This window comes from Phyllostomus hastatus, unplaced genomic scaffold (genome assembly GCF_019186645.2).
Source record: "Phyllostomus hastatus isolate PE091 unplaced genomic scaffold, TTU_PhHast_1.1 phas_scaffold_78, whole genome shotgun sequence".
Classification (NCBI taxonomy): domain Eukaryota; kingdom Metazoa; phylum Chordata; class Mammalia; order Chiroptera; family Phyllostomidae; genus Phyllostomus; species Phyllostomus hastatus.
In genome coordinates, this window is record NW_025334041.1 from 23563280 (window position 1) to 23591163 (window position 27884).

Below are 27884 nucleotides of genomic sequence, written 5' to 3' on the forward strand. Positions count from 1 at the left end.
TACGCATATTTTATGTTCCTCAAAATAAGCCTTTTTATAATGCTGAGATTTTAAAAAAATGATTTAGAAACTACATTTGCAGAGAGTTTGATATGTTTTCCTGCAATTAGATAATCCTTTGTAATTCTAAACAAAAGTAGATCTTTCTATTGTATTATTCCCCAAGAATTATTATTTTGTATGTGTTATAACTGTTCCTACTTTTCTGTGGATCAGAAAATTACTGTGATAACCTAACTAAAGAGATTACATTAGTAAAAATTATATAGAGATTTTTAGACATAAAATTACATGAATTTCTGGTGAAATAACTTGTGGAGAAATACAGGTACAAAATATTTATCTGGATTTACAAAATAAATGTAGCAACCTATATACTTCTGTTTATTTCAGTCAGAAATTTATCATTAAACATTGTGAAGATTTTATAACCTCATGTTAAGGACAGACTAAGTTTTGGTACAGTAACAGCTCAGAAGTTTCCTAACTTAAAAGAACAATTCTTTCTTTCTTATGGAAATGTTGCTAGAATGTTAGGTAACTCTACAAAAAGTCTTTCTGTCATAATATGTCTCAGCATTACACCTTCATATGAAGACCTCCTTCATAATCCCCATGTCAGTGGAAGAAGATAGTTGGAGAGTCTGTCTGCTGATTTAAAATCATCTGCATTAAATTATTCCATCCAGAAATGCTTTATGTCATTTCCACTAACATTTCATTTTCAAAATAATTCACATAATCGTGACTTGAAGTTGAATTGAACCTAAATTCAAGCAGACTAGAGGCAGATATAATCCTATTGTATGCTAAAAGGAGAGGAGTGCTGGCTGCTGACCTTACACCTGGTTTGTTCGGTCGCCTCATTGTGTATAGGTACCTACTTGATTCCCCACCACCACCACCAGTCTCTCTCTGCCATCACCACAGGACAGCCCCATTACCCTGCCCATGTTCTGACACCCTGCATCAGGCCAGCCCACATGACAGGAGCCCTTCCCACCCCCACTTGGCTGCAGCGCTCCACACTGGACTGGCTGCCTCGATGCTGGGATTTCCTCTGCACTCTGCCTGTGCTCCGACATCCCGTGGCGGGTTGCCACGTCTCCCCTCTTAGACATTTCCATGCCTCCCATTGCTAAGGACTCTCTGTGTGTCTGATGCTCATGCCAGGCCACCCCCTTCCCACTGGGGATTCCTTTCTATCCCAGGCTGGGCTCTGACAGCCCACTCCCAACCACTGCAGCCCCCCGCCTGCTGGCATAGATGCTCGCCTGCCTGGCTCCACCAGATAGCTACTTTAAAATTATGTTGGCAGCTCTAAAAAAAAGCAGTCATTTAACACTTAAATCTGTCAGATTTGTAATATAAATAATGATAGGTTGAATTGGAATAAAAAATTTTAAATGGACATTAGATTAATAGTCTCTAATTTTTTGAACCCATGCTGTGGATCTTCAATAAACTTGGTTTAAAAAGGAAAAATAATTTTAAAAATGTTTTCTCCTGAGTATAACAAATTCTGTTAATTCTCATTATATAGTTAATTATCTGTGCAGAGCAAGAAATGAGAGCATATTTATTTTTGCAAAGTTCAGAATGACCTGATGCTATAACTTCATCAGCCAAATTTTAGTGTGCCTTTACACCTGCTTTATGGATGCAGAGAATAGATGCAAATTGAAATCAAATTAGGCCAATTTTTCCTCAAATAATTAGTAGTCTTCAATAATTACATTTCATAGTATAAATCACTGAGGAGAGGAATATTTTTAACTTGTTCAATTTTTACAGCTAAATGATTTTAATTCTAAGAGCCAGGGAGCACTTATATTTCCTAGACGAATTTGAAGAACCTGGAATCTATCATATGTGTATATACACGCATAACTCTGACTTCTAAATAAATACTATCACTTCCTCATCCTCCCACTATCGACTTTGAAAACGGAGCTCTGCTTCAATTGGTCCCTACAGGACCACCACACAGGATTTATGCAGTGGGAAGTCTTTTCAGCAAGAAAAAAAGGGGGAGAAAGTGGCAGATAGTGCTGGAGCAGAGTCTCCTTAGGTTCTCTCTGGGTAGTGCTCTTCCAATTCAGTTCCCTGAAATCATGCCACTGCTGATGTGCTTTTCACCCAGCAGTGGTCTGCTATCAAAGGAATATGGGCTGCAACAGCAGGCACAGTTGCAAACATCTTAATACTGTCATCCATGGCACACTAACAGCCTCTTCTTAGCATGAGCCAGTCTGCTGTCTTAACCTTGTGCCATCACTTGCCACTGTGAACTCTGCCCTCCACCTGACTGCACTGACACTGCCAATTCCCAAAGTCAAAGCTACCTGCATACCTTTGCTTTTTTTTAAATTTTTAATTCTGTTCAAATAAGATCCTCCCTTCCTTTTCACCCTTCCCATAACTCTGCTTGTCCAAGTCCTATTCCTTCAAAACTCATCTCAATGCCTCCTATCTGAGGCATTTTTCAGTCCCCCAAACTAATGGCATCTGGTACTTTTGAATCCCAATTATACTAAATACTTTTTTGAACATTATATTCTTCCTAGGATCATACTTATTTCTACGCTTATCTCACCCCTCTATTACTCTTCCTCACTGGATCATAAGATCCTTAGAAATATCAGGAACGATTTCTAATCCCTCTAGTTATCCCCTGACAAATTGGACATAAACAAATTGTATTTGTGCTCAACACATGCACATCCAATTGTTTTGAACAAATTCTTTTTTTTTAAAATCTGCCATCTAAATTGTAAGAACTTCAATGCCAGAATCAGAAACATTGTAGATTTGTTAAATGCATGCTAACAAAGTTTGTATAGGTTTGAGATTGGGAGGAAAAAAAAAGTCACTTTTTTGTTTCTAAGAGAGAAGCTTCACATAATAGTTGATATTTTTATATGAGTGTGGAAGTTTATTTATTTGGCAGAATTTCATTGAAACATTATAAACTCCCCTTGATGAATGATAGAAAGCCTAAATAATCACTGAGTATGAAGCATATATTTTTATGTATAAATTTTTTTTCAAACTACACTTACCACTAATTTTGTCATGGGTGACATTTTATAATTTCCCCAGCACAATGAAAATATTCCCAGATGTCTGGAATTAGAGTTTCCCATGAATAATAAATAAAGTCAATATTATATCTATCAATTTTTCTACCATAAAATTATTCCCAAAACAACATGACGATGCTGCAGTGACCGATTACTCCAAGCTACGTTCTGGAATTGCCATATCGTTATTATAATTAGAACCACATTGGGGCTTATCTGTACAAATATCCCGACTTCAGGCCCAAACTGCTGATGTGGCTTTAATGTGGATTGGGGCAAGGAAATAAATAGCCTTTATGTCTGTAAACTTAACAGCTATCTTGCAGTTCCTCGACACATTATGCTGAGGTTGTAGAAGTTTTTTTCTTATCAGTTTTCCAAAGCCAACCAGTTAATTCCAATGTCAGAAACAATTCAGAGTTTTAAAATCACAATTATCACAGTTTAAACAGCATATGTTGTACTTGCAGTGAAAAGGAGGTAAGTAAACACATTTTTTGTAGATCAATAATTTTGCTATGAAATATAAGTGGTTAACATATAATACATGGTTAACATAGTTTTTTATATATACATATATATATTCTATAATTAGCATCTATTTGTCTGAGAGAAAAGATTGGATAAATCTAGAGCCCCAGGGAATGGGTAATAAGAGTGCTCATTTTCTTCTTCCCAATCCAATTATCTGTTTTAGGCTTCGTTCCTATTCAAATCTTAAACTTCTTTTCAGAAGCTGCCAGGGTCTCTGAGCATCATGATAGAGAATAGGGTATGAACTATGACAGATGTTTTCACCTTCTTGAAGCAGGGGATATTAATGAAATGCTGTTTAACTCAGGTTATTCTGATGTTGATCCAATGTTGTACCCTGCATAAATGATTCTAAATTGCAGTTAAACTCTCACATAAATTGCCTACTGATTTATTTGCTTAACAGAAGAATGTCCTTACTCATAAGTTTAGTGATATCTGAAGAGCAGCTCAGGATGTGGATTTGTGACTTTGTTTATGACTTTTATGTAAATCTCTCAAACTTTTGAGGTCGTCTTCCATGTTAGAGTCTCTAGGTATTGAATCACCCTTTTCTTACTTATTTTCTACTTTTTAAAACTTGCCTTCCTAATATCTAAAATCTACCTTTTATTATATTCAATATTTCTTTCATTTACATGAATATCTGTGATTAACACCCAAGATTTGTACCATTCCACATTAACAACCAGTTATTTTCTGCTCCTAAGATGAAATCCAGAAACTACGTAAGTTTGAATAGATTAAATTGTTGATAAAGTAAGCAGTAAATTCCTCCAACACTCTGCCTTTTATTTTTGTAGTGGAATTATTAATAGTGCAGTGATAAGAAATTGGACTCCATCAACTCCCAGCTGTTAATATTGGCCACATCATTTAGGCTGTATGGACTCATCCACTTTATGATTTTTAACACGTGGATATAAAATGAAGCCCCACTTACAAAGTACTTAAAATAAGGCTAATGCATTAAAAGGGGGGGTTCCATAATGACAGCTCCAGATCATATTCTTTTTTAAAAAAGATTTTATTTATTTATTTATTTTGAGAGAGAGGGGAAGGGAGGGAGAAAGAGAGGGAGAGAAACATGAATGTGTGCTTGCCTCTCATGCACCCCCTACTGGGGACCTGGCCCACAACCCGGGCATGTGCCCTGACTGGGAACCAAATCAGAGACCCTTCGGTTTGCAGGCTGGTACTCAATCCACTGACCCCATCAGCCAGAGCCAGATCATATTTTATTAATTATAAAAACACATGTTTTACTCTTTATCATCTCTGTAATTATTGCATCTTACAGTGGACACATTTTAAAACCACTGTGGCCAAGCAGTAGTTATAACACTGTTGTCATGGATAGTACATGTAAATTTTAATGTTATTCCTGATGGCATTAGTGACCCTATGATATTTCTGCCCAAAACAGACAAACAAAAACAGCAAAGGACTATTTGGGGAAGGAAATGAACCTGTTCTCAATTGATTGCTTAAACTTTCCTCTGATATCTTCTGGTGCCACTAAGAATGCAACAGCATCCAAAGTTAGAGACTGGTACCAGTATCCCAAAAGGAAACCCTGACAACAGCACGGGAGCAGTTTTTTAAAAGAAACTTTGCATCAGCACCAGTTTTGATGCCACAGAGATAATACCATGTAGGAGAACACAAACTTTAATGAGTGCGAGTTAAACAATGACAAAGAAATTGAACTGTGAATGTAAAGAAGTTTTAGGAATAGCTTCCCTTTTAATGTATGCAAAAGAGTGACATAGTTCTTAACAGCTATGTAAATAAGTCATACAAAGCTATTTCAATAAGCATACCATAAAAATTAGAGTCGATTAAAAAAGCATTTTATTATAGTTTATTTTGCAGCCATTTCTCTTTCTTTGGGACACATGTAGTGATGGTGTACCTCACAGGCAGTGACACCTTAGGTTTGAAGAAAAACAGTGTTGCCATTCCTTCATGGTTTTTCCAGTAATGTTATGAAAGATCAGTAAGCATTAATTGATTTTAAAACCACATTTCTAATCACCCTAAAGACTAATACATTAAAATAAACAACACTGTAAAACCTGTAATTAAGACTTTCAATTTGGGGGATACCATTTGAAATGCACTGGCTTTTGTCCATGCACAGAGTCTTAATGCCCAATTTACCCTGGTAAGCAATCACATAGGCTTCATTTGTACTTCATTGTCAGCTTCTCTGGAGAACAGTAGCCTCTCTTTTTGAGGTCCTCCATAGTACCCCCAAAACAGATTGCATGTATACCACATAGTGTACATTTTAAGCAAGACCACACCAAATGAAGTAAGATTAATATGCACTTTACCTTCCTAGCAATGTGCTGGTTATTTGCTATGTGCTGATAAGTAACAGGTATCATTGTTGCTAATTTCAAAAAACAGAGAATGATAAGATTTCTGTTGGCACCATATCTGATCTGCAACGTTGTTCATTTTTGTAGGTGGAACTCACTGTCCAAATACAAGCGCTTTGCAAGAGGTGCGCAGCTGTAATGAGCATCCCTGTACTGTATATCACTGGCAAACTGGTCCGTGGGGCCAGTGCATTGAAGACACCTCATTGTCGTCCTTCAACACAACCACAACTTGGAACAGGGAGGCCTCTTGCTCTGTTGGCATGCAGACAAGAAAAGTCATCTGCGTGCGGGTCAATGTGGGCCAAGTGGGACCCAAAAAGTAAGGGCTTTAGAATGTCATCAGTAAACCCTGTGGCCAGCCATGCAGGGGATTGGCAGGCTTCACTTGCCTCATGAAATGGAACATTGTGATGCTTGTCATATCTGTCCTCAAGAGTAACATATGTTTGTTTTGAATGTCAATCACTGATACAGTTTTAACAGCTTCAGAGTCTTGTGCCTGGGATTCATAAATTCCATGGAAATCTTTCTCTGTGATACCTACTTTCAGTTTTACAGTAGCACTTTCTGCTTTTATAGTCAGGCAGTAAAGGAAGTGCTTGCTTTAGGCCTGTCTGATCAATGATGACAGAATATGAAGTCCTAGCAGTGTAGGTTGTCCATGACCACTTAGATTTCCGTAGGCTATGGAGATAGCCAATCTAGTTTAACGGAGCAGTAGCCTTCTATGGCCTGCCTTTCATTTCCCCTAGAAAATATTACATCAAAAATACTGAGGCTGAACTTATTGCATCTTTTAATCATTAAATGAATAAGCTATTTACATCCAAGAGAGAGCCTTGGGATAGGATGTGTGTTGTGATAAATAGAAAAACCATCGGTTCCTTACTGTGGTTATGAATAGTGTAATAACAAGGCAAACAGTTTGCAAAAAGGGAGGACAAAGAATGAGTTAGCTTGTTACTTGTGCCTTGTGAGAAATATAAACAGAAAAAGCCAGGGCATAACTGGGCTAACCATTCTTCGAGAAAATTAGCAAGTCAGTTCTGAAAATACAATCTTTTCAGGGGACAAACTTATTTATCTTCTGAGATTTAGACAACACGGATCTTTTATAATTGAAATTATCTTAGCTATGTGAAACATTGGAAGTGAAACCAGTCAAGTTTGCATTGGTATGAAAATGGCCTCAATTTCCAGATACTTGGCCAGCTGCTTAAATATTATGGGAGGTCGTAAGCATTCTACTTAACTGATTCTGGCCTCAGCTTTCAGAGTTTATTGAAAGGATTTAATGGAAAAAATAGTAGTAATAAAGCACTCAATAAATGTTACAAATTGTTACCTTCTCTTAGAAATTTGAGATACTTCTTAGTGTTTCAGGGAAATGATAATAATATACCTGATGCATGAAAAACCTCAGGGGATTAGTAGGAATCTTATTACAAGTTGTTTTTACTTGGCCAGCATTCCAGACATTAGTGATATGCCCTATACTTTGTATATTAGCTTGAAATTAGGAAACATATTAGAAACATATGGCAAAAAGAGTTGACTAAATTGAGAAACTATTCCACATGCTTAATAGGTAGCCCCAAACCAATATTTTAATGGAAATAGTGTTAGCTAAAGTTGTAATGAATCTAACAAAGGCAATTAATGCGCAGGGTATTAAAATTCAATAGCAGTAACAGCAGGAGCAGAGATCCCAAGTCCTGGAGGATCCCGGGCCTTGCTGGGACAAGTACAGAAGTAGAAATGCTGCAGAGCGTTCTCACCCGACCAACCTGTCACAGCACAGGATGGAGGGTTATTCTGCTCAGTTTCTATGAGTAGCTCAGCTCACTCACTCTGATCCCATTCGCAGTTACCGGTAATCACCTTTCAAATGATGCTATTGATATTTACCTCACTTATGCAAACTAAAAACTATTTTGCTGGACAATGGATGTACATGTGTAAAACAGCCTGCTGGGTTAATATCATTAAATCATTCAGCAGGAGGGGTATCCTGAAGCCCCACGTCGGACCACCATGATAATCCATTAAAATGTGCTTTGCCCTTGCAGCCTTTATGCAGTGACCTGGATACATGGATAGATTTGTTAAATCAAATGGATTTGCTTTGCTCTTAAAGGTCTGAAAAGTAAGCAAATGCTGTAAATTCAAAAGAAAATGTTAGTGCCCTTATGCCTAAACACTAGGTTAAATTCCATGAATGCTTTTGTGTACTAGGCATTTGAAACAGAAATGCAAATAGAAGCCTTGTTTTAAACTCCTCTTAATAAAACAGATTACTGCGCAATGGTAAAATCAATGTTATTGATCTTATCTATCCTCCAAGTAACAAATTTCAGCTCCTATCACATCTGTTTAATTTGACCTTGAATAAGATTTGGGAGAAAATCAATTCCTTGATTTAAACCACAAACACTAAATACAAACAGTACAAAAGAGAAAAGAAGCATGTTGACCGAACCAATTGCCTCACGAAAGGAAGTCTGAATTTATTTTATTGGATGTAATCTAGACTGTATGATTTATCTTTGTGTGTTCATTTAATGGCTTTATTGTTAGTAATTTTGTTCTCCACAGTGAGCCACGTATCTTGCTGTGGATATTTCTAAACTAAGACAAAATTTTGAAGGTTGTCAGTGATAACATGATAAATTGTACTGACTTATTCAGGGCTAAAATTTGAAGAGCATGCCATTGAGTAATGCTCTCCCATTATTAAAGTTATAAAAGGGCCTCATTGAAAAAAGTGTGCTCCCAATAATAATTACTAATCAATAATTTCATAGTTCCAAAGAATTAACAGGATTATATGTGGAGTTTTGCCATATAATGCTTCCTGGTTAAGTGTAAAGGTTAAATTATAATTCCAGTGATTTATAGTCTCAAGTGTAGCAATACTTTAACTTCTCTGACACACAGCTAAATTTCTCTGTCGTCCATTGACTTTGAGTGCTCATGGCAATTAGACAAACACAAGCTTATTCTTAGCATAAACCAGGGAGATTTATTTCTTTTTGAAATGTTGAATCCAATATATTTTTAAAATTCATTTCTGAATAAACCCTACTGTCATAGAGTGAGAGAAGAAAACATGTATTTATATAACAGAAGAGAACATAATATTTATGTATGAGATAGAACGTGTAGATAAATGATTACAATGCAAAATATATAAAAAATGGAGCATTGGCAAAGGGCTATAAAGAAATTATAGGAAAGAGATTAATTATGTTATTTTTTCACTCATAATTTCTCTTTCTGAAAACCTGACTAACTTACTTGTTAAAACACAATTTATCTTGACCTACAAAAGCAGTTGGCTTCTCCCATGGTGAATATTTTTAAATCCCAAAGTTTGCTAATTTCCTATGTTATTTCATCAATAGTTTTATTGGTTGTTTGATTTATTTCTTCAGTGTCTCTCAGCTTATTTGTTAATGATTTATATGACCTCAAAAGAGTATTTCTTAGGAATCATAACATTAAGTTACTTTTACTTACATGAATTATGTTATTATATTATGTCATCCTAATATACATCTTCTTTTAACATTAGTGCTCACAGCCAACATTTGACTACTAGCAGTAGTAGAATTAGATTGTAAAGAATGCTGATAAGAGGTGGGAAACTTAAAAATCACATAGTAAGTACACAATAAATATGGCAGTATATTTCAAACGTATATATCAGCTCCCTAAAATTATCTTTTAGGGAGTGAAAACCTTATATAATGTAAGGTATTTCAGTGATTTGTCATTATTTTTATTTTGTGTTCCTAATAAATGATATATTTTGATTCATTTTTTAAATAACAATTTAGTTGATTTTACCATAATTTATGTTGGGAGCACAGTGTTTTATTTTTCTTTAAATTAGTAATTGACTATTTTCATTTTATTTTTATTTACTTTTTTGTTTCAAAAAGTATTATAACTTATTAAAATATTTAAAATTCCATAATTTGAAACAAGGAATATAATGGAAGAAAAAAGACATTAAATGAAAGTAAGACTAAAGCAAAAATTGCTTATCATAATGACCTATACACTTTTATTATCTTATTACTTATTTAATGAAATATATAGTTATAAATACAACTTTATTTTTGAGCATGTACTGTGTATAAAATATACTCTATTATAAATCTGTTATAATATTTTATAAAAATAAAATATAGAATAACTTGAAAATTTATAATCAGCAATAAGCCTAGTTAGTTACACAAAGATATAAAATTAGGTCCTTAAATTGGTAATTTGAATTCACACACATTTTTTTAAAAGTATGTTATAAAATACAAATTTACTAATGGGGAGATTATTATAAGGGAGTAAGATATAAGTATCACATTTGTGCTAGATAGCACCATTACTATTATTAAAACCATACATCCTTTTTTGAGAAGCTTTACTGAGGTCCAGTTTGGAAGGATTAAGTTGTATAGTTCTTGCCAAAAGCAAAGCTCCTGAAAGCTAAATGGCACAGACTGGTGACTATTCAGCAATTTTCGAAATGAAAATTCTAACCAGAGTTACCTGGTTTCCAGGATTACTGCAGAAGCTTAGTAATTTCCGTCTGCTTTTCCCAGGTGTCCTGAAAGCCTTCGGCCTGAAACCGTGAGGCCCTGTCTGCTTCCTTGTAGGAAGGACTGTGCCGTGACCCCATACAGTGACTGGACACCGTGTCCCTCCTCATGTAAAGAAGGTACGTTCTGCAGAGTTCTGGAGACTGTTCCCCTAGAAAACCACTCGCCAGCACCTCCACGTGCTTCTGACTGAGCAACGTTTGTGATTCTTGCATGGGACTGCGTAATCCTGGTTCAACATGAATGCCATCAAATTTCAGTTTCCTTCTAGAAAACAGTTTACCTTCAGAGTACCAAATGAATGGGCTTTATGCCAAAACTGACTTAAAACTTTATGATATAAATCAAAGTGAAAGGATTCTAGATGTTACTATATTAACAATATTTCCTTTAACATTAATTATAAAAGAGTATATAGTGTGGCCATAGGTATCTCAGAAAGAGTGTCCAGTGACCTTATCAGTACTCATAGCTTCCAACCTGCTTAATAGCAAGCAATAGCCACGGCACCAGATTCACTCCAGGTTCAATTATGCAACCCCCAGGACCAGAACAAAGGAAAGAGGGAAACGGCCAAATTCGTCCTCTGCCAACTCCTAATGCGCCATGAGGCATTTACAAGAAAAGGATTTTTTCTCATTTTGTGTTTTCTTTCCTTTTGTTATTCACAAAGACTCTTTAGTATCATGACAGATACTTTGATAATTCTTCACCCTCAAGGAGAGGGTTCTTTCTCACTGTTGCTGAGAAAGATACCAGCATCCTTCACCTGACTTGTGCACTAATTGAGCACATTTTCTCTTTCTGTCACAAATGTAACTGCCTCCTGTTTTTTTATTTTACTCTCACAACAGAGGTAGTTTTTTCTTAAATTCCTTTTTATTTTTGATTCTTGACCATTAACCAGAGATATCAACTTCTAGTTTAATATTTATTTTGTTACCAAAAATACTGAAGTCTTTAAGCTATTATAGGAGATTATATATTTAATACCAGACTTTTTACAGCATAATTGTTATTTTATGTAATTAAAACATGAGGTCCTTTTTATCCTTTTTCTAGTTTAAGTACCACTGAAATATCAAATAAAATTAAATTACAAAGTGATCAAGAATAGAAAAATTTGATTTTAAAAGTCTTTTAAGCATCTAAAAAAACTTTTTGGACAAAAGAAGTTGGTATTAACTATTTTTTTAAATGCTTATTGCATTAATATTACTAATAAAACAATGTCATTTTCAAAATTTTTTCCAGCTTTTTTTCTCTTATCCCCTTATTTTCTTAAAACCTAAACATATGATATCCTTTGGTTTGGTTATAATCAGCAATAGAATTATACTTTCAAATAGGTTAATATTTCTATGGTAATTGTTAGTTATTCATCCCTATAATAAAAAGGTTATGTATTACATTAAATTAATATTCTTGGAAATTTCATTCTTGATATTTTTATACTTAATGTTTTGTGTTAGCATGAGATAAGTTCATTTACTATTAATCCTAAAACATATGCAGTTACATTTATAACCATGTGGTTAATAATCAAACCCAAATTTAACATTTTTATGTAAATTTCCTGAAAGCAGGGAAAAAACGTAGCCTTTTCCTTATATTGGGTATTTCCTTGTATTGAGTATTTAAAATAAAATTTGCTTGGTCTAAAATTTGCTTGGTCTAAAGTATTCAAGGAAATAAAGTAAAAAAAATTCAAAATCTTTCATTAAATTGACTCTCAGTCATTCATAAAAATTAGGAATCAGGTAAAATTTTTTCATTTCTTTAGGCCTTCATTTGAAAATAACTTGGAATGTTGGAATGTTTCCATGATTAGGAACAGAAAAAACTCTAGGGAAGTAAGGGAAAAACCAGTATGGGGGCAAAAACAAAAGAAAAGGAGAGAGAAACAGGGAGTCAAAGATGTTTCCAAGGGATTACTTCTAATAATAATGGAATATGGAATCGAAGTTGGGTTGGGATGGAACTGAGGTCCTGAAAAGGGTGATAGATACGGGAAAAGTGATACAGGAAATATTGGATTGGCCATTTTAATTAATTTGAAGAATTTCAGCAAGATGAGAACTAAAATAAGTGAACTGAAGAAGTAACCAGAAAGTAAAATGTTTGAAGATGAGAGTGTGCAGGTACTGATGATGATAACATCGAAGGATGAACAGAAGAGCTAGTAATTGGTGTGCAGTGCAGGAGAAGGTGAGTGGGGGTGAGGAAGTACAGTAGTTCAGAGTACAGTGCCTTGAACACAATAACCACATGGATGCCAAGCTGCCAGAGAGATGAGGGTGCTAGATAAAGAGAAAGGATCGCAGTAAGGTATATCCTAAAGTCGTTAATTAATGTGTCAGTCGATGACTGTCACAAAGTGGGTAGCTAATGATAAAGTTGATGACAGGAGCTTCAGAGGAGTTGGAGAATTTTAAAGGTAAAGGGAGAAAGAAGGCTAGGAAATGGCTAGGTAGAGTCAGCTTCCACTGCAAAGAATGTGAAGGAAACTCTCTAAGAAAAGATAGCAGATGAAAAAACATGATATCCAATGGGTACGGTGGTGGAAGGATTAGAGGATGGAAGAAAATGAGAAATTGAAAATTGGGGTATGCATGCAGATAGTGCTGTGGGTTCAGGTGATGATGAAAGACATTTGGTGTAGAGGGTGCTAGTTTCTTGTGAGTGATGGGCAAGTGAGGTGTAATGGGTCTGTTGCAGGTGGACAGGTATCTTGTCTAAATTAAAGTGCATGGTGCCACTATGATACCCTTCTCCTGGGGTGGTGGAGATCAGGAGCATAAGCACAACGGCTCAGAAATCTGCTGTCCTCTGAAAAAGAGGTTCTCTGAGAGGCGGGGCTGCGTTTGGTTGGCCATGGGTCATCTCACCAGGAGCAGGAGATCAGCTCTTGCTTGTTCCGTTTGTCAGCTCTGTGCAGATTGAGCCTCTTCTAACAAAAGGCTTTTAGAAACCCTGAATCTAGGCATGCAAACTTAAAAAGAATAGCTGTACTTGTGTATTGAGGGAATAAAGGAAGCCTGGGGGTAGGAAAGGGGGTGCTGACGGACAACAGTGCCAAGATGCTTTGTGCACCGGGAGACGCCTGTTCTGTTTTGCCTGTAAACTGCTGTAACGGAGAATAGGGATACAATGATGTTATAGAAAACTAGCCTTTTGTTGTAAGGAATATAAAGCAATGATATGTGGTTAGTTTTTCACTATGTGGTATGAAATGGGAATGGCCCGAGTTTTATTGGAATTACACTGACTTTCACACACAATTAAAAAATGCAAAACAAAGTGGAATGTTCAAGGATAGATAACAGCAACAGAAAATTAATGCAGGGATAGGGTGGGTTTTTTAAATTTAATTTTGCAAGTGAAGTCTAAAGTTTATAAGAGTTTTGAATTAATGAAAGTGTGGAGCTAAATGCCTTTTAAAAATCAATTTAAAGAGGTAAAATTATGCTTCAGTGTTACAGAAAATGCAACAGAATAGCTTGGCATTCCAGCAGGAACAAAAAGAGTAATTTGAAATGTTATTCAGCCCTTTCTCAAGATACATCTTGAAAAATCAATGCCGATAAAGATCAGTATTGAGTAGAGAGTAGTTTAATCCTTAAACCAGTGCACTGGTTAACTTTTTTCAAATTTTCATAAATTTTACAAAAGGTGTTTTTTTAAGAGGAGGAAACATGTATGTGTGTACATTATTTATAACTCTGATCTTTAAATAACCAATACTTTTGATCAAATAATGCATTCAGCTGCTCAAATTCTATGCACTCCTTTTTTCACACCACATTTATTGAGTTGAGAGCTCAAAAGGATATTGCAGAGGTATCTATTCTGCCTTGATACCCTCAAGCAGTGCTACCCAAGAATTACCCCAAAGATATGAAAAATACCTTTACATTTGGCTTCTTGCAGAAGGCATTTCTAATCTCCTATCACTATTAAGCTCCTCCAGCCTACTATTCCTCCCACATCCAGCTTAATAGATCTTAGTTTTGCCTGCCCTTTAAATCCTTCCTCCAAGTAACTTCTCTAGTGAAATTTATCTTGAATGTCTTAAGATATCTGAAAATTGCTCTGACTGTGTGAGACATTGTATACCATCTGAATCTACGTGCCCCATTATCATTTAATGGTTTTCTGAATATATAATCCCTATTTTTTTCTGGTCTTATCCTAGATAGGTATTTTCAAGTACAAACACTATGGGAATATTCCTTTATTTTTCCCATGCTCATTATTTCCAATGGACAAAGTGACATCTTATTGTCTATTATTCCTCAATGCATAGGCTTAGTCCCCATGGTTTACTACTATAAAGAAATAGATGGGAAGAAACAGAAGACATTAATCCAGTTGAGAAGAAATAAAATAAATATGTTTATTCATTCAGCAAATATTTATTAAGTCCTTGCTCTGTGTGACTATTGTTCTAGGTGCTAAAACACAAAGGTAAATGGAAATGAGATGTATATATTAACCACATGTAATAAATTGGATGTAAGTACATGAAGGAAATTATGAAGGTTGTGAAATTCTAGTTCGCCAACTCAAATCATTAGTGAGGAACCTTCCATTTTTCTTTTTTAATGTGTTCCGTAGCTCTCCCTTTGTCTGCACTTTGATCTGAGAGCTCTCTCACCTGGGGGAGCTCTACAGTGCTGTTTCTTTAAGTGGACAAGTAATTTCTTAACTCAGGTCTGAGAAGAAACAAACCTCTTAGTGGGTAGAAACACAGGTGCCATGACTCTTCCTGTGCAACCCCATTGCGCTTCCTCTTTGTGTGTTATGGCTTTGGAATGTTTCCCCTGAATTAGGTTACAGTCTCCTGTGAGCCACACAAGGTTAAGGTATTTGAACTTTTTATAGGAATAAATGGATTCCAAGGTGGAATCAGTTGTGGAAGTTCGAAGGAGTTATTGTAGTCTTACATATCAAGTACAAACTTGTGGAGGCTGTGATGAGAAGGCACTAGAATATTTCAGAGTTGTATATTAGATGACATTTTTGCTTTCCAGTCAATGAAGTAGGAATGAAATGGTAACATTTGATTGCTGCCTCCCAAATCTGAACCACCCTGCCTATGTCCTAGGTGACATCTAGATAGTTAATGAACTGAAGCTCCAGTCTATAAGGTACCACTGATAAGGTACTCACAGTCAACTACAGACTCTGGATCTCTTATTCCCACTTCCATGACTGTTGTCCATTTCTAGGTTGAGAAGGGTTAGACTGTTATTGATCCCCTGGGAAGCAAAAATCTGCTGCTTCCTTCCTTCCTTCTTTCCTCCCATCTCTCCTTCCTTCCCTCCTTCGTCCCTTCCTTCCTTCCCTCAATCCTAAAGAAATATAAGAATGGTCATTTTGTGTCTCTACTCACTTAAAAAGTGTAATAACAGATCATAAACAAAAGAAAAATAATTGTCAAAGAAGGATGGAGGCAATTAGCAAATGGGAGAAAAAGAGAAAAATTATATTATAAAATCAGAGTTAAGGTAAGCTCCTGCAATTGAGAAGAAAATTAGCTCTGAGAGTCTGGTGAACAAAGCAAAAAATAGAAACACCATGGATTCTTAACTGATTGTCAGGGGAAACAAAACTTTTCCTAGGTCTAAATTATTGGAGGAATTCATCATCTGCACCTTAGAATAAGAGTCAGTGGATGATAAAATGGATAGAGACTGCATTAGCAATTGTATTAAAAGTCCTTGAAGTCATTGGGATTTCTTAGATCTTTCCTAGATAAATAACATTTAACATGTAAGAGTTGGAGCTAGCATTCAGACTACTATGGTTAAACTAAAAACGTTGATGACAGTATTTTCAGGTACTTTAGTTCTCTGCCACTTACTACCTGCAGTCCCTAATTCCCTGCTCCATTACCTGTAGTATTCCAATTATTCACTAAAATAGTTACAGTCCTTAATAATACAGATTTCCCCCACAATGGGAATAATCCTAGAAAGTTACCCATGAACCCTAGAATCTGAAATTGGGACAAGACATACAAAGTCATCTATTCTGGTAGATATTAAACCTGGGTATTCATCACAATTCCCTGGCAAGTTTTATAAAAGTCAGATTTTCACTCAGCTGCCCAAAATTCTCATTTAGTAGTTCAGGACATAGGCCGATACATGTTGTTGTTTTTGTCTTTTTAAAGGAATTATCCTATGCAGTCAAGCATTTAGGAACCACTAATCTGATCCACTCTCCCGTCTACCACAGGAATCTTCAACGCACATTGCTCAGAGTTGGTTGCCCAGACTACATTGTGGGATACTTCAAATTCACGAGGAAGGATGTTTCATTATTGGAAAGTTCTAATTGTCCAATCATATTTTTCTGCTAACATAATCACTTGAAGAATGTTTCAGTTCATTTCTGGTTAAGCTTTCATTGTTTGGGGCTGCTAACCCTTCTAAATTTCTCTGTTCCTCTAATCTTACATATTAAATATTTAATAATCTTGCTAAAAACAATGTAAATGCATCATAGGAACTCCATTAAAATAATTCTTCAGATAATTCTTTTGTGAATGAAATTGTACCACGTGGTTGTTCATCCCCAAAGTGTGTTTGTTGTAAGAATATATCTTTTATTAAAGTTGGCAAGTTCTGTACATTATCTGTCTCTAATACTAAAAAATTTTGCAAGTCTTTATACCAATAATACTGTCCAGCTTATATCTTCATTGTAGATCAATCTCATTTCCTTTGTTCTTTAACGTAATTTGGATTTATTGAGAGTAATTTGGAGTAATTATTGCTATTTCAAATGTTTCTTTAAAAATTCTGCGTCTACCAAATGACTTTCATTTCACTACTTATAGCCCTGATGCTTGAAATGCAACCTGAATTGAAGATCTCAGGCTGTTTAACATGAGTAATAAATGACTAGAATAATTTATGAGTTATGCATTTCAAATTAAGTGAATAACAAAGAGAGAAAATTTCACATTAAAACAAGGAATATAGTCTCCTAAGAAGGATTCATTAGATGTGTATGAGTCCCATGTGGTAAGCAGGGCTATGTGAAATGGCAGGGAAATAAACTTAAGGTACAGGAAAATAAATTAATTAGAACTGTCATATTTCTCAAGGGGAACAAAATATACAAAAGAGCAATTACTTTGCAACTGTGCACTAGGAAAGCTAGTTAACTATGGAACTGCGTTCTTCATTCTTTGCATTTTAAATATAAACTGATTGAGTTTTCAATATAAGCGGTCTTTGGGAGAATTTAGGAAATGATTAGACTAGATGAGGCCTCTCATTCAGGGATGTTGAATCATGTGTAGCTAGAGGCAATGTAATTTCTCCACACAGGCTGGTCTTTGGAGATTCTTTTATCAGTGCAAAGTACAGAGGTTAAAAAGCTGCCTCATTCTAGGGGATTCCGGAATCAAGAAGCAGTCTCGGCACCGGGTCATCATTCAGCTGCCGGCCAATGGGGGCAGGGACTGCTCGGACCCTCTCTATGAAGAGAAGGCCTGCGAGGCCCCTCAGATGTGCCAAAGCTACAGGTAAGAGAGCTGAAGGAAAAGCAGGTGACCGATGCACTGAGCACAATACTTCAGGTCCAACCCCGTCCTGCAGGCTCAGTGGAGTTTGGGATGTTTTTGGCTGAATGTGTGATCTCCTGCCTTTTTGAAAGAGCTGCTCTTCTACCAAAATTATCTCCAGAGAGACAATTACTTGTATAAATTTCCACGCTGTATTATTAGCTCCAGAAGTTAGGGAAAGTTTCTTTTGTTGACATAAACTTCAAGGAACGCATGAAAGTTGTTAATACTTATAAAACATATGTTTTAGGAAGCAGTTCTTTTTCTTTGAGGAATCACCTAAGCATTCCTCTCTTGGTGCCAAAGAGCTCCTGTTCCTCCTAAAGACTGGTGTTCTGGCTGCTGAAATGCATCTTTATCTCAATGAGGCTAGTAAGAAGTTCGTTCTATTAATTTTGGGCCACCTCAAAGAAAATGAAGGTTATTGAAGCTATCTATCATTATCTTGACAAATATCAGAGAAGTTTTTCTTCAGAACTATTAAAAGAAATTTCCTGATTGAAACTTGATGTAGTACATAAATGCAATTCCAACAACAGATGAAATATTATGGCATCAATTGATGGAATGTGTGATCACAAAATAGCAATTTAAGGTGAAATTGATGGCAGATTTGCCATCTTAACTAATATTAATCTATATTTAATTCTGAGATGACAAATACTATAATTGCATGTTGACACTATAAACACTGAGAACTATTAGCTGAAATGTATTTATTTGATGGATCTGTTTTTGTGAAGTGTATTACACTTGCAGTTTCTGAGTTACCACTGCAATGCTAATGGAAAGAGCACTCTACAAAAGGCTCATCACAAGAATGCAGTTTTATAACTTGAACAGAAAGTATATGTACCTTAATTAGACAAAATGCATCACTCTGGTACCATCTGGTATGTCTGCTGGAGTCCCAGTCATTGAAAAGGCTAAATGCTCTCTGCAGTGTTTATTCTTACAGAACTTGACCATGATGAATTCTGTATCCACTGCCATAGAGAATATTTTATATTTAATGCTGCTCATTCCAATGTCTTGGAGATCTAAATTAAATTTAGGTAGGACTGAGCATAGTCAAATCTCTGTTGGCAGTGGTCAAAGTCATGTTTCCATGTCCCCGTATCTATGATTTGCCCGGCATTTTTGCTTCCTCTCCTTGAGGTTTTTTTGCTTTTCTTGTAGGTGGAAGACACACAAATGGCGCCGGTGCCAGTTAGTCCCTTGGAGCGTGCAACAGGACAGCCCTGGAGCACAGGAAGGCTGTGGGCCCGGACGACAAGCAAGAGGTGGGAGGCCTCATTCTCATTCTACAGCTGATTTGCTTTTCATTTCTTCAGCATCTCTAACTTCACCACCAGCTTGAGGAGTTTGTCATTCTGATGCCATGCTTAGCCCACAGAGCAGAGCAGATCTGAATCTCCTTACCACTTATTCTGCCTAACCCCAGAACATGGAAACTTGTCTTTTTAAATTGTGTCCTTTGCTCTTTGGCATTAGCCCATGATTTCTCTGCTTGCGTTTTCCCCTCATTGATATCTAGGAGATAATCAGACGAAGCTCTTAAGAATGCTGTGACATAGATGGTACGCTGCAGCTTGTTGTTAGCTTTTTTGGATCGTGGTGTTCCATGACACTTTGGCTTGTCACCTTAACAGTCAATAAGATCCTTACATCCTTGCCCATCTACATTGTACATGTGTGTGCATACAATGTAATATAACTGGGTAACTTTCTCAGAAATTCTCAGCAATGACATCCATAGCATTGCCACGGCTCTCCCTGATTCTGTTCATATGCAATACTGATTTTTACATGCAGATTTATGAACTCAAAACCTGCCATGTGTGGACTGCAATCTGTCTGCACTGCTAGGTAACGTGGAATCCTGCAGAAATGCACGATGGAAATGTTTCCAACTTGCAGTATTATTCATTGGGTATTGTGAATAATACTTGCTTTTGAAGTTTTAGAACAATGTTATTTATGCGTATAGCAAAGTCAGTCTTTAGAGTGTACATGATTGTTTTTACTATTATGACTTTTAGAATGTAGTTCCTACATACCTAAAATGTAGCTGAATATACAATTGAAAATGCAACCACTGCCTCTCTTTGACTCATAAAAACATGTTTTGCTCCCTCATTTGTAGTTATATGTTTGATGATGATGCACAAGTGTGAACATACAGAATAGAATTCCAGCTTTTGCTGCTGTGACCTGGAACCCCCCTTTCCTTTACAATGTGAAGATTATTGTCCTCATTTGAGAAAAAGAGCTACTTTTTAATACAAATGTTCTGTTTGTTTAATCATCCTTTTATAAGTCTTTCTTAGAAACAAAAAATTTAGTTTACAAAGAATATTAACTACCTAGTGATTTTTATGATATTATTTTATATACTTAATTTTCATTGTGTGTCCTCCACCATCAGCTTTAGCTAAAAATTACCGGTATTATTTTACAGTTCTAGAGACTTAGGTACATATCTAGAACTCAGTCATTCTCCCCATTTAAAACCATCTATCGAGAAGCTGAGTGACACGAGATCTTCTTGTCTTACCCTACTAAATCCTCCTTGAATCAAGCAGACATGTGCATGCAATGTGGGTGCTATGTGGAGTTTATAATGAAAACAGGTGTGGGTTTGGGAATCAGGGAACACAAGTCTTAGTCCTTGTTTTTTCACTAATGCAATGCAAGTCTTATTCTTTATTTCACTGTCTTTGTCTTGGTTTATTTAGATAAAAAAAGGATAAGAGGGTTAGACCAAATCATCTTTTAGGATTACTCCGATTTTCATATCCTATAACCTATGCACAGAAAATACCTAGGGATCCAAGTCTGAAGTGAAATTAATTTAAAAAGATGAAAGCTGTATTTTTATAGACTACCACAGGAGGAAATATGAGTTGGTGAAAACAGCTTCAGTTGCAAACTTTTTGACTTAACAACTGCCGAATCTTGGGCTATTTATTTCCTCCCTCTGAGCTAAGAATATAATGATTCTCACAGTGCTTTGCACATACCCAATCTTCTTTAAATGTTGAATCCTTCCCCCTTCCTGTTAGGTCGTGGCCCTGACGAATGCGTGCGTAGATCGTAGTAGACCTGAAAGCAACAACAGTAACATGGACCTTTTGTATTTTTGACACAAAGTCTGCAAAAAGACTGTTTTTTCTGTGATTATTAGTAATCTTTTCATTTCCAAATCTGAAGACTTTTGTTCATTCCTCACCCTGGGTGACTACTTTGTGGTGTCTGATACCGAGACCCATTCCCATGGGGAAAAGCAGTCTTTAGCTTCCTCGATGCCACCGTCTCCTGCCTTTCTGACTCTTCTGGTTTCCTACCACTGGCTCCTCTTCCTCTGCCTGTACTTCAATAATGATTTCTGAGCTTGGAATACTTGTCAGACAACTGACTCTATCTTGGTACTCTTTTCTATTTCCAGGCTATCTGAAAAAAAGAAAGTAATTTCTGCATAAATATACTAAGAAGAGCCCACTTAAATTCCATATGAAGATAATCTTTCTTGCCTTGCTAAGTTAAAGATTTTTTTCCTTAGTGCCAATATCTGTACAGAAACATGAAGTGGGGAGAATCACGAGTGTAGAAATATATTTTGTGAATGGCCGAAAGGCAACATTTTGTTTCCTCGATGGCCATGCTTGCGTTCGGCACTCTGGATGATGGACCTGTCAGATTCTTGCTATTTTCACCTTTGTTTTTATCCAGTCAGAGACTTTAAAAGTGCCAACTAGTGCTGCTTTTTAATGATTAAAATAACTGTGTAGTAAGGATTAGCATCAATCAGCAAAGACTGTAGAGAAGCTACCCCCATCCTCTCTAATGTATACAATTTTCTAATTCCAGTCACTCATTCACATGTGATTGCATTCAGAAGACTGTGTGGAAAGAGCCAGGAGCATCAGGAAAGAATGTAGAGGTACAAGCCAGGGAGCTTATCTTTGTTAGAGAAATGGCATCACCGGCGACATTATCCAACATGTAGGAGTTCGAGACTGAAACCGATCCATTGCAAAAGCAGTAATTTGAAGCTAAAGAGCTTAAGAAAGAACCTAACAGATGAGCTTGGGCTTGACTTGTACTTTAATATTAGAATTAGCAGAAAAGAAAAAAGAATACAAAATAAGATCAATTCTATAAGCTAGGCATTTGAGGTAAGGAAAATAAAAACATTAAATGTGTTCACAGAAAAATGGGTAGATTGAACTCTGAAGCTCTGAAGATGTGAGCTGGGGTGATTTCACAGAAGGCTATAAACGTCAGGATCAGTATTTTAGACCTTGTTCAATAAATAGTAAGAGCAAGCACCTGATGAAAGTGGTGGTTTATCTGTCAGCGTGTACAGAATAAATTAGGATAAGGCCCACGGGACTAGATGCCATCTAGTTCACTGTTGTAGCAATTCAAGGATTTCGTTATAAGGTCTCCTAAACCACAGTGGTGGGAATGGGCAAAAATAAGTGGATTTTCAGCATACTATAGAGGAAAATAATTTTAGGACTCAGTGGCAGGCAATAGCAGCAGAAATAGAAACAAACAAGTCAAAGATGATCATGTGATTCTTAAACTCTAATACTTTTAGCTTAAGAATAGTTATAATAATGGTGAAAATTCTTGGGTCTGTAAGTAGAGTTAACTTTATAAAGTATATTTTTTATATTGTGCATTAGAGGTGACAGCAGGGGAGCCAATTAAAAATATCCAAGTGTGCATTTGAAATGCAGCTATAGACATAGCTTAGGGCAGAAGATAGTAATTTGAGTAAAATTACCAGAAAGGGTTTTCATGAAGCCACAGAAGAACCTAAGAACTCTGAAACACATTGTGTGCAGAGGGAAAAGTGGTTATTGTATTTTACCATTAACAGATTTTTCTCTGTAACCTGTTTGCATTTGTATACTCTTTAGTACTTCTTTTTACCGAAAGAACTTTAAATGGTATTAACTTTAAATTACTGTTTCTTCCTGTGTCATAAAATATGAGAGCTAACTATATCGTGCTATGATTCTAAAGGTAGAAATTTCAATCCCATAGATTTTATCAAACTATTGGTCTAGACCAGTGATCAGTAAACAATGGCCTGTGCACCAAACCTACAGTCTGTTTCTTTAATCATTACAGCTTTATTGGAACACTGCCATACCCATTTTTCTACCTGTGGCCAGTGGCCGCTCTCATGACACAAGGCGAGGTTGAGCACAGTCAGCCATCTATATCCACGTGTCCCACATCTGCAGATTCAACCAACCACAGATGGGAATTTTCTTAAATATGACATTGTTGCTGATGCATACTATGTGGTCCTTTTTTTCTTGTCATTATTCCCCGAACAATACAGCATAGCAACTATTTACATAGTGTTTACATTATATTATAAATAATCTGGAGATGATTTAAAGTACGTGGGAGGACGTGTGTAGGCTATATGCAAATACTATGCCATTTTATATTAAGGAAGGGACTTGAGTCCTGGAATCAGTTCCTGTGGATGCAGCGGGATTACTGTAGTTGTTACAGAAACTGTATAGTCGATGAAAATATTTACTATCTGGCCCTTTACAGAAAATGTATGCCGACCCCTGGTCTAGATTCTAAAACCATATCATCCATAATATAGTCACAGCTTCTAATAGTACTGAATAGTCATTACCCAGTAGGATTGGAAAATTCCTGAAGTTTGCCTGGTCACTAGGGGAAAAGCTTTTTAGTTCAATTCATCCACAAAGGGCCTCTTTTAGAGTTATGAGAGTAGTGGACTCTAGAGGCTGTCACAGTGGTAAAATATATGGCTCCAGGATGGAATTGCTGCATTCTTTGGGGAATTTAGGAATAAAATTTTGACTCTAAAAACTTCAGTAATAAAAAGAGTTAAAGGTGAAACCAGATAATACATAAGATGAGAAAGACAGGAGAGAATGCCCTCCTAATTCTCCTGTCTGGAAGACGATGAATCACACCCAGGAGCTGGCCATCAGGAGTTAATTTACTAACTACGCACAGAGAAGGAAGAATGTGTGTGCTTGTATAATATGCACCTCTCCGCAGAACACTCACAAAGTCACCTGTCGTGGTTCACTTCTCCTCAAAAGACTTGAAGCTTCCATAATAGTTGACAATGCTACCCAGAGCTCTCTTTTACCAGTGTGCTAGCCAACCCTCCTAAGTCTTCTCTTATCCAGTCATCTGCACCTGCCTACTTTTCACCACCTATTAACAATAAAGTGGCCTTTATAGTCAGACTCTTATTTTTACTATCAATACTCCTAGCAGCATAGTTGTTCCAATGGTAGGACCTACCCATGCTGATGCATTTCAAAGGATTTGAAAAGCACTTATGTTCCCAGAGTCCAAGAAGTAACCAGCTGGAACAGCTTACCATCTCTATACAAACACTTACTGTAAAGCAAATCAGTGAGACTCAGCCTTACACTGAAAGGAGCTAGAATAACTCAGGTATAAAAAGATAGGAAGATTCTATTCCGAGTAAATAGAGTCTTGACAAAGTCTCCATTCTATGGATTTCAAGACTGTGTGAAAATACTTTCTGAACTATTACATTAGAACACAAAGTACTTTAAAAGAAAATCAGTATACTCCTGAAAAATGTGAAAAATACATAAGAATTCATGTGATTATTTGTGACCAAATTCCTTTACATTGGTAAGGAAAAGTAAAATAACAATGAAGCAAAATTTTGTATCAGTCATTCCCAGTATCACTGATAATTTTTACCTAATTTTCTGTAAATTAGATATTGGCTATTCTGTTACTAACAGGATATTTTCCTTAAATTCACCAAGTGTGTCTATAGAAATATTAGAAATCGTAAAAGTTTAAAACTTTTAAAGCTTAAAACTTTGTGTTAAAAGTTGTGTTAGTCTACTTGGGCTGCTATAGCAAAATATTATAGACTAGGTGGCTTAAACAATAGAAATTTGTCTCTCATAGTTCTGGAGACTGGAAAGTCTAGGATCAAGGCGCTGGCCAATTTGACTCATGGTGAGATCTCTCTTCTTGGCTTGCTGTGTCCTCATATGGTGGAAAGAAAGAGAGCAAGCCCTCTGGTCTTTTCTTATAAGGGGCACAATTCCGTCTTGGATGTCTGGCCCTCATGATCAAATGACCCCCTCTAAACATAAGACCACATCTCCAAGTACATCATATTGGAGGGCACAATTCAATCGATAGCAATAATGAAGAATCAGTGTGTTTAAATAAAATTCCTATCTCAATGTACAGAGCTGTAAGTGTGTTAACATTAAGTACTCTCAGAAAGCTGTAAAAACAGGATAAGACCTGTTCTTTCTTAAGCCAACTCAAACTTCCTGAGTATCTATCATTCAGTACCACTCATTACTTTATAAAACAAATGTTTATTGAAAGCATATACATGTTTCATATTACCTACATGGTACTGAGCTCAGCCTATTGAGAGAATACAAGTGTGTAACAAAGGGCTTCCATTTATTTTTTATGGTAGGAAATATACTATAGATATCCATGATTCAGATGACTCATGAAAATGGCAGTCAGCAAAATCTGTGTGTTTGGGGAACAGTGTATTGACCAGTTTGCCTAGGATTTCCATCAGTGAGTTGGAGACAAGGGCCACACTCTGGAGGATTTGAACACTCGAAGGAGGTGGAGGAGGAGTGGGAGGAGGGCTTTTTCAATAGGAAAACAGAAGTAGTGAAGAATCTCAGCAAAGCTTTGGATATGGACAATGGTGTATTATGGGAAATTTTATCTAATGGTACAAGAACTTAAAAGAGAGAGGAAAGATGTGTTTTAAAGAAGGAATTGACAGACCCTGGCAGGTGTGGCTCAGCAGATTGAGCATCATGCCACAAACCGAAAGGTTGCCAGTTCGATTCCCAGTCAGGGCATATGCCTGGATTACGGGCCAGGCCCTCACTTGGGGGCATGAGAGAGACAACCAATTAATGTTTCTCTCCCTCTCTTTCCCTCTCTCTAAAAATAAATAAATAACATCTTTTAAAAAATAAAGAAGGCACTGACAGGATTTGGCAATTTTTAAACTTGAATCATGCTTGAATATTATACAGAAATTTTAGAGGGCCTTTGACACAGCCATTTTTCCTATAGTAGTGTCAATTAAAGGAATAAAAATAACATGAAATTATGTCCACATTCTATTTAATTTTTAAGTGAATAGACAGCTCGTATTTGCTTCATACTATTTGAGTCACTATGTATGAGCTTTGAATAGAAATGTAATCTCTACTGTCTTTTTTTCTCTGCCCACATTTCTATAGTTTTGATAGCATTTAGAAGGCTAAATTATGGGTTGATCAGTGACTATGTCATTGAAACCTACATTTAAAAGTTGAAGCTAGAGTTACTATTATATTTGCATTAGAATAAAATATATGACTGATAATAGTGACAATATACTTATTTTTTGCTTTATGACTTCTCTAAAGGGCAATATCAATCACTACTTAATGTCAATCATATACTTAAAAATGTGTGTGTGTGTATATATATGTGTGTGTGTGTATATATATATATATATTTCCAGTATTTATCACTTAGTGATGCATTTTTAACCAAGAGTATCATACAAAAATATTGTAGATGCGGAGATTTCTACAAATAACTTCACATTTGCTCTTGCCGAAGCTCCATACTGTCCCCATGCTGTCTCCTGATCAAAGTACTTTTGAGAAATAAGATGAAACTAGAGTAATCCCCAGAGTCAGCCCTGACTGTCCTAATCCCCCAGCCCCTCTGTATCCTTCCTGCCAACGAATGGCCATTGTAATGTTGACCTGTCACTAGATCTGACATCAGCCTCTTTATGTGGATCCAGTGTAATGCAGATGTATCCCCAAATCTAGACCACAAAAAAGAAAGAGAAGAACTTCAATTATTTGCCTCACATGGCAAGGACCCATCTCCCCTCTGCATCACTTATTGATTAATAAGGTCATAAACGTAAAGCACAGAAAGAAGAGTTTTAATTCTTCCTCTATCAAAATTAAATCAGCTTATAGAACATGAGATGTAAATATTTAACTACAATTATGCCATTATTTTTGTGAACAAATATGATTAAATCTCATGCTTCAATTAAGTGGCTTAAACGATATTGACACCCTTGTCATTACCCTTTTGCTTAAACTCTGGTCCATTTTGTTTTTTAAAAAAGATTGCATTTTACAAGCAGTATTGAAGTTATGCCCAGAATATAAGGGCCAGTTTATCCCAGTGGCTCACATTAATCTGTTAATGTGTAGAGATTATTACGCCATAGGAAGAAAAAGAACAGATGTGGAAAATGAACTAGGTAGAAAGGAACAAAAGAGCTTGCTTTAAAGAACAGACATAATTTTTGAAAGCATATTTCAGCTAAAGTATCTATTACTCACCACCCAATAATTTTTACATGCTTCATTGATATAAACTATTATTTTAAACTTCTAATTTTTCTATCATTAAATTATTTCCTCTAATTTTTTATGAATACTAGCATCCTAGTTGATTTGGGTTTTGTTTCTGTGCCTATGAGAGCCCTGTCATAAAACGATTATTAGCATTTCCTAATTTTTAAGTGGCTCATAAAATCAGCTCGACACTGTAATGTGTCTGTGATGGTCCCTCAACGCTCCATTTGTTGTCCCGCAGTTAGTGAGCCTTCCCGGCTCCC

At 36.2% G+C, this 27884-nt stretch overlaps 1 protein-coding gene across 2 annotated transcripts in view; it reads left to right on the plus strand.

Annotated features, from left to right (window-relative positions):
* THSD7A (thrombospondin type 1 domain containing 7A) overlaps window positions 1-27884 on the plus strand; it is a 369265-nt gene that overhangs the window by 279460 nt on the left and 61921 nt on the right. For both annotated transcript variants that reach the window (XM_045827695.1, XM_045827696.1), the window contains exons 9-12: window positions 6092-6326; window positions 10615-10730; window positions 18019-18151; window positions 19370-19473. In XM_045827695.1, the coding sequence (XP_045683651.1) occupies window positions 6092-6326; window positions 10615-10730; window positions 18019-18151; window positions 19370-19473 (588 nt within the window). The remainder of the gene's footprint in view (window positions 1-6091; window positions 6327-10614; window positions 10731-18018; window positions 18152-19369; window positions 19474-27884) is intronic.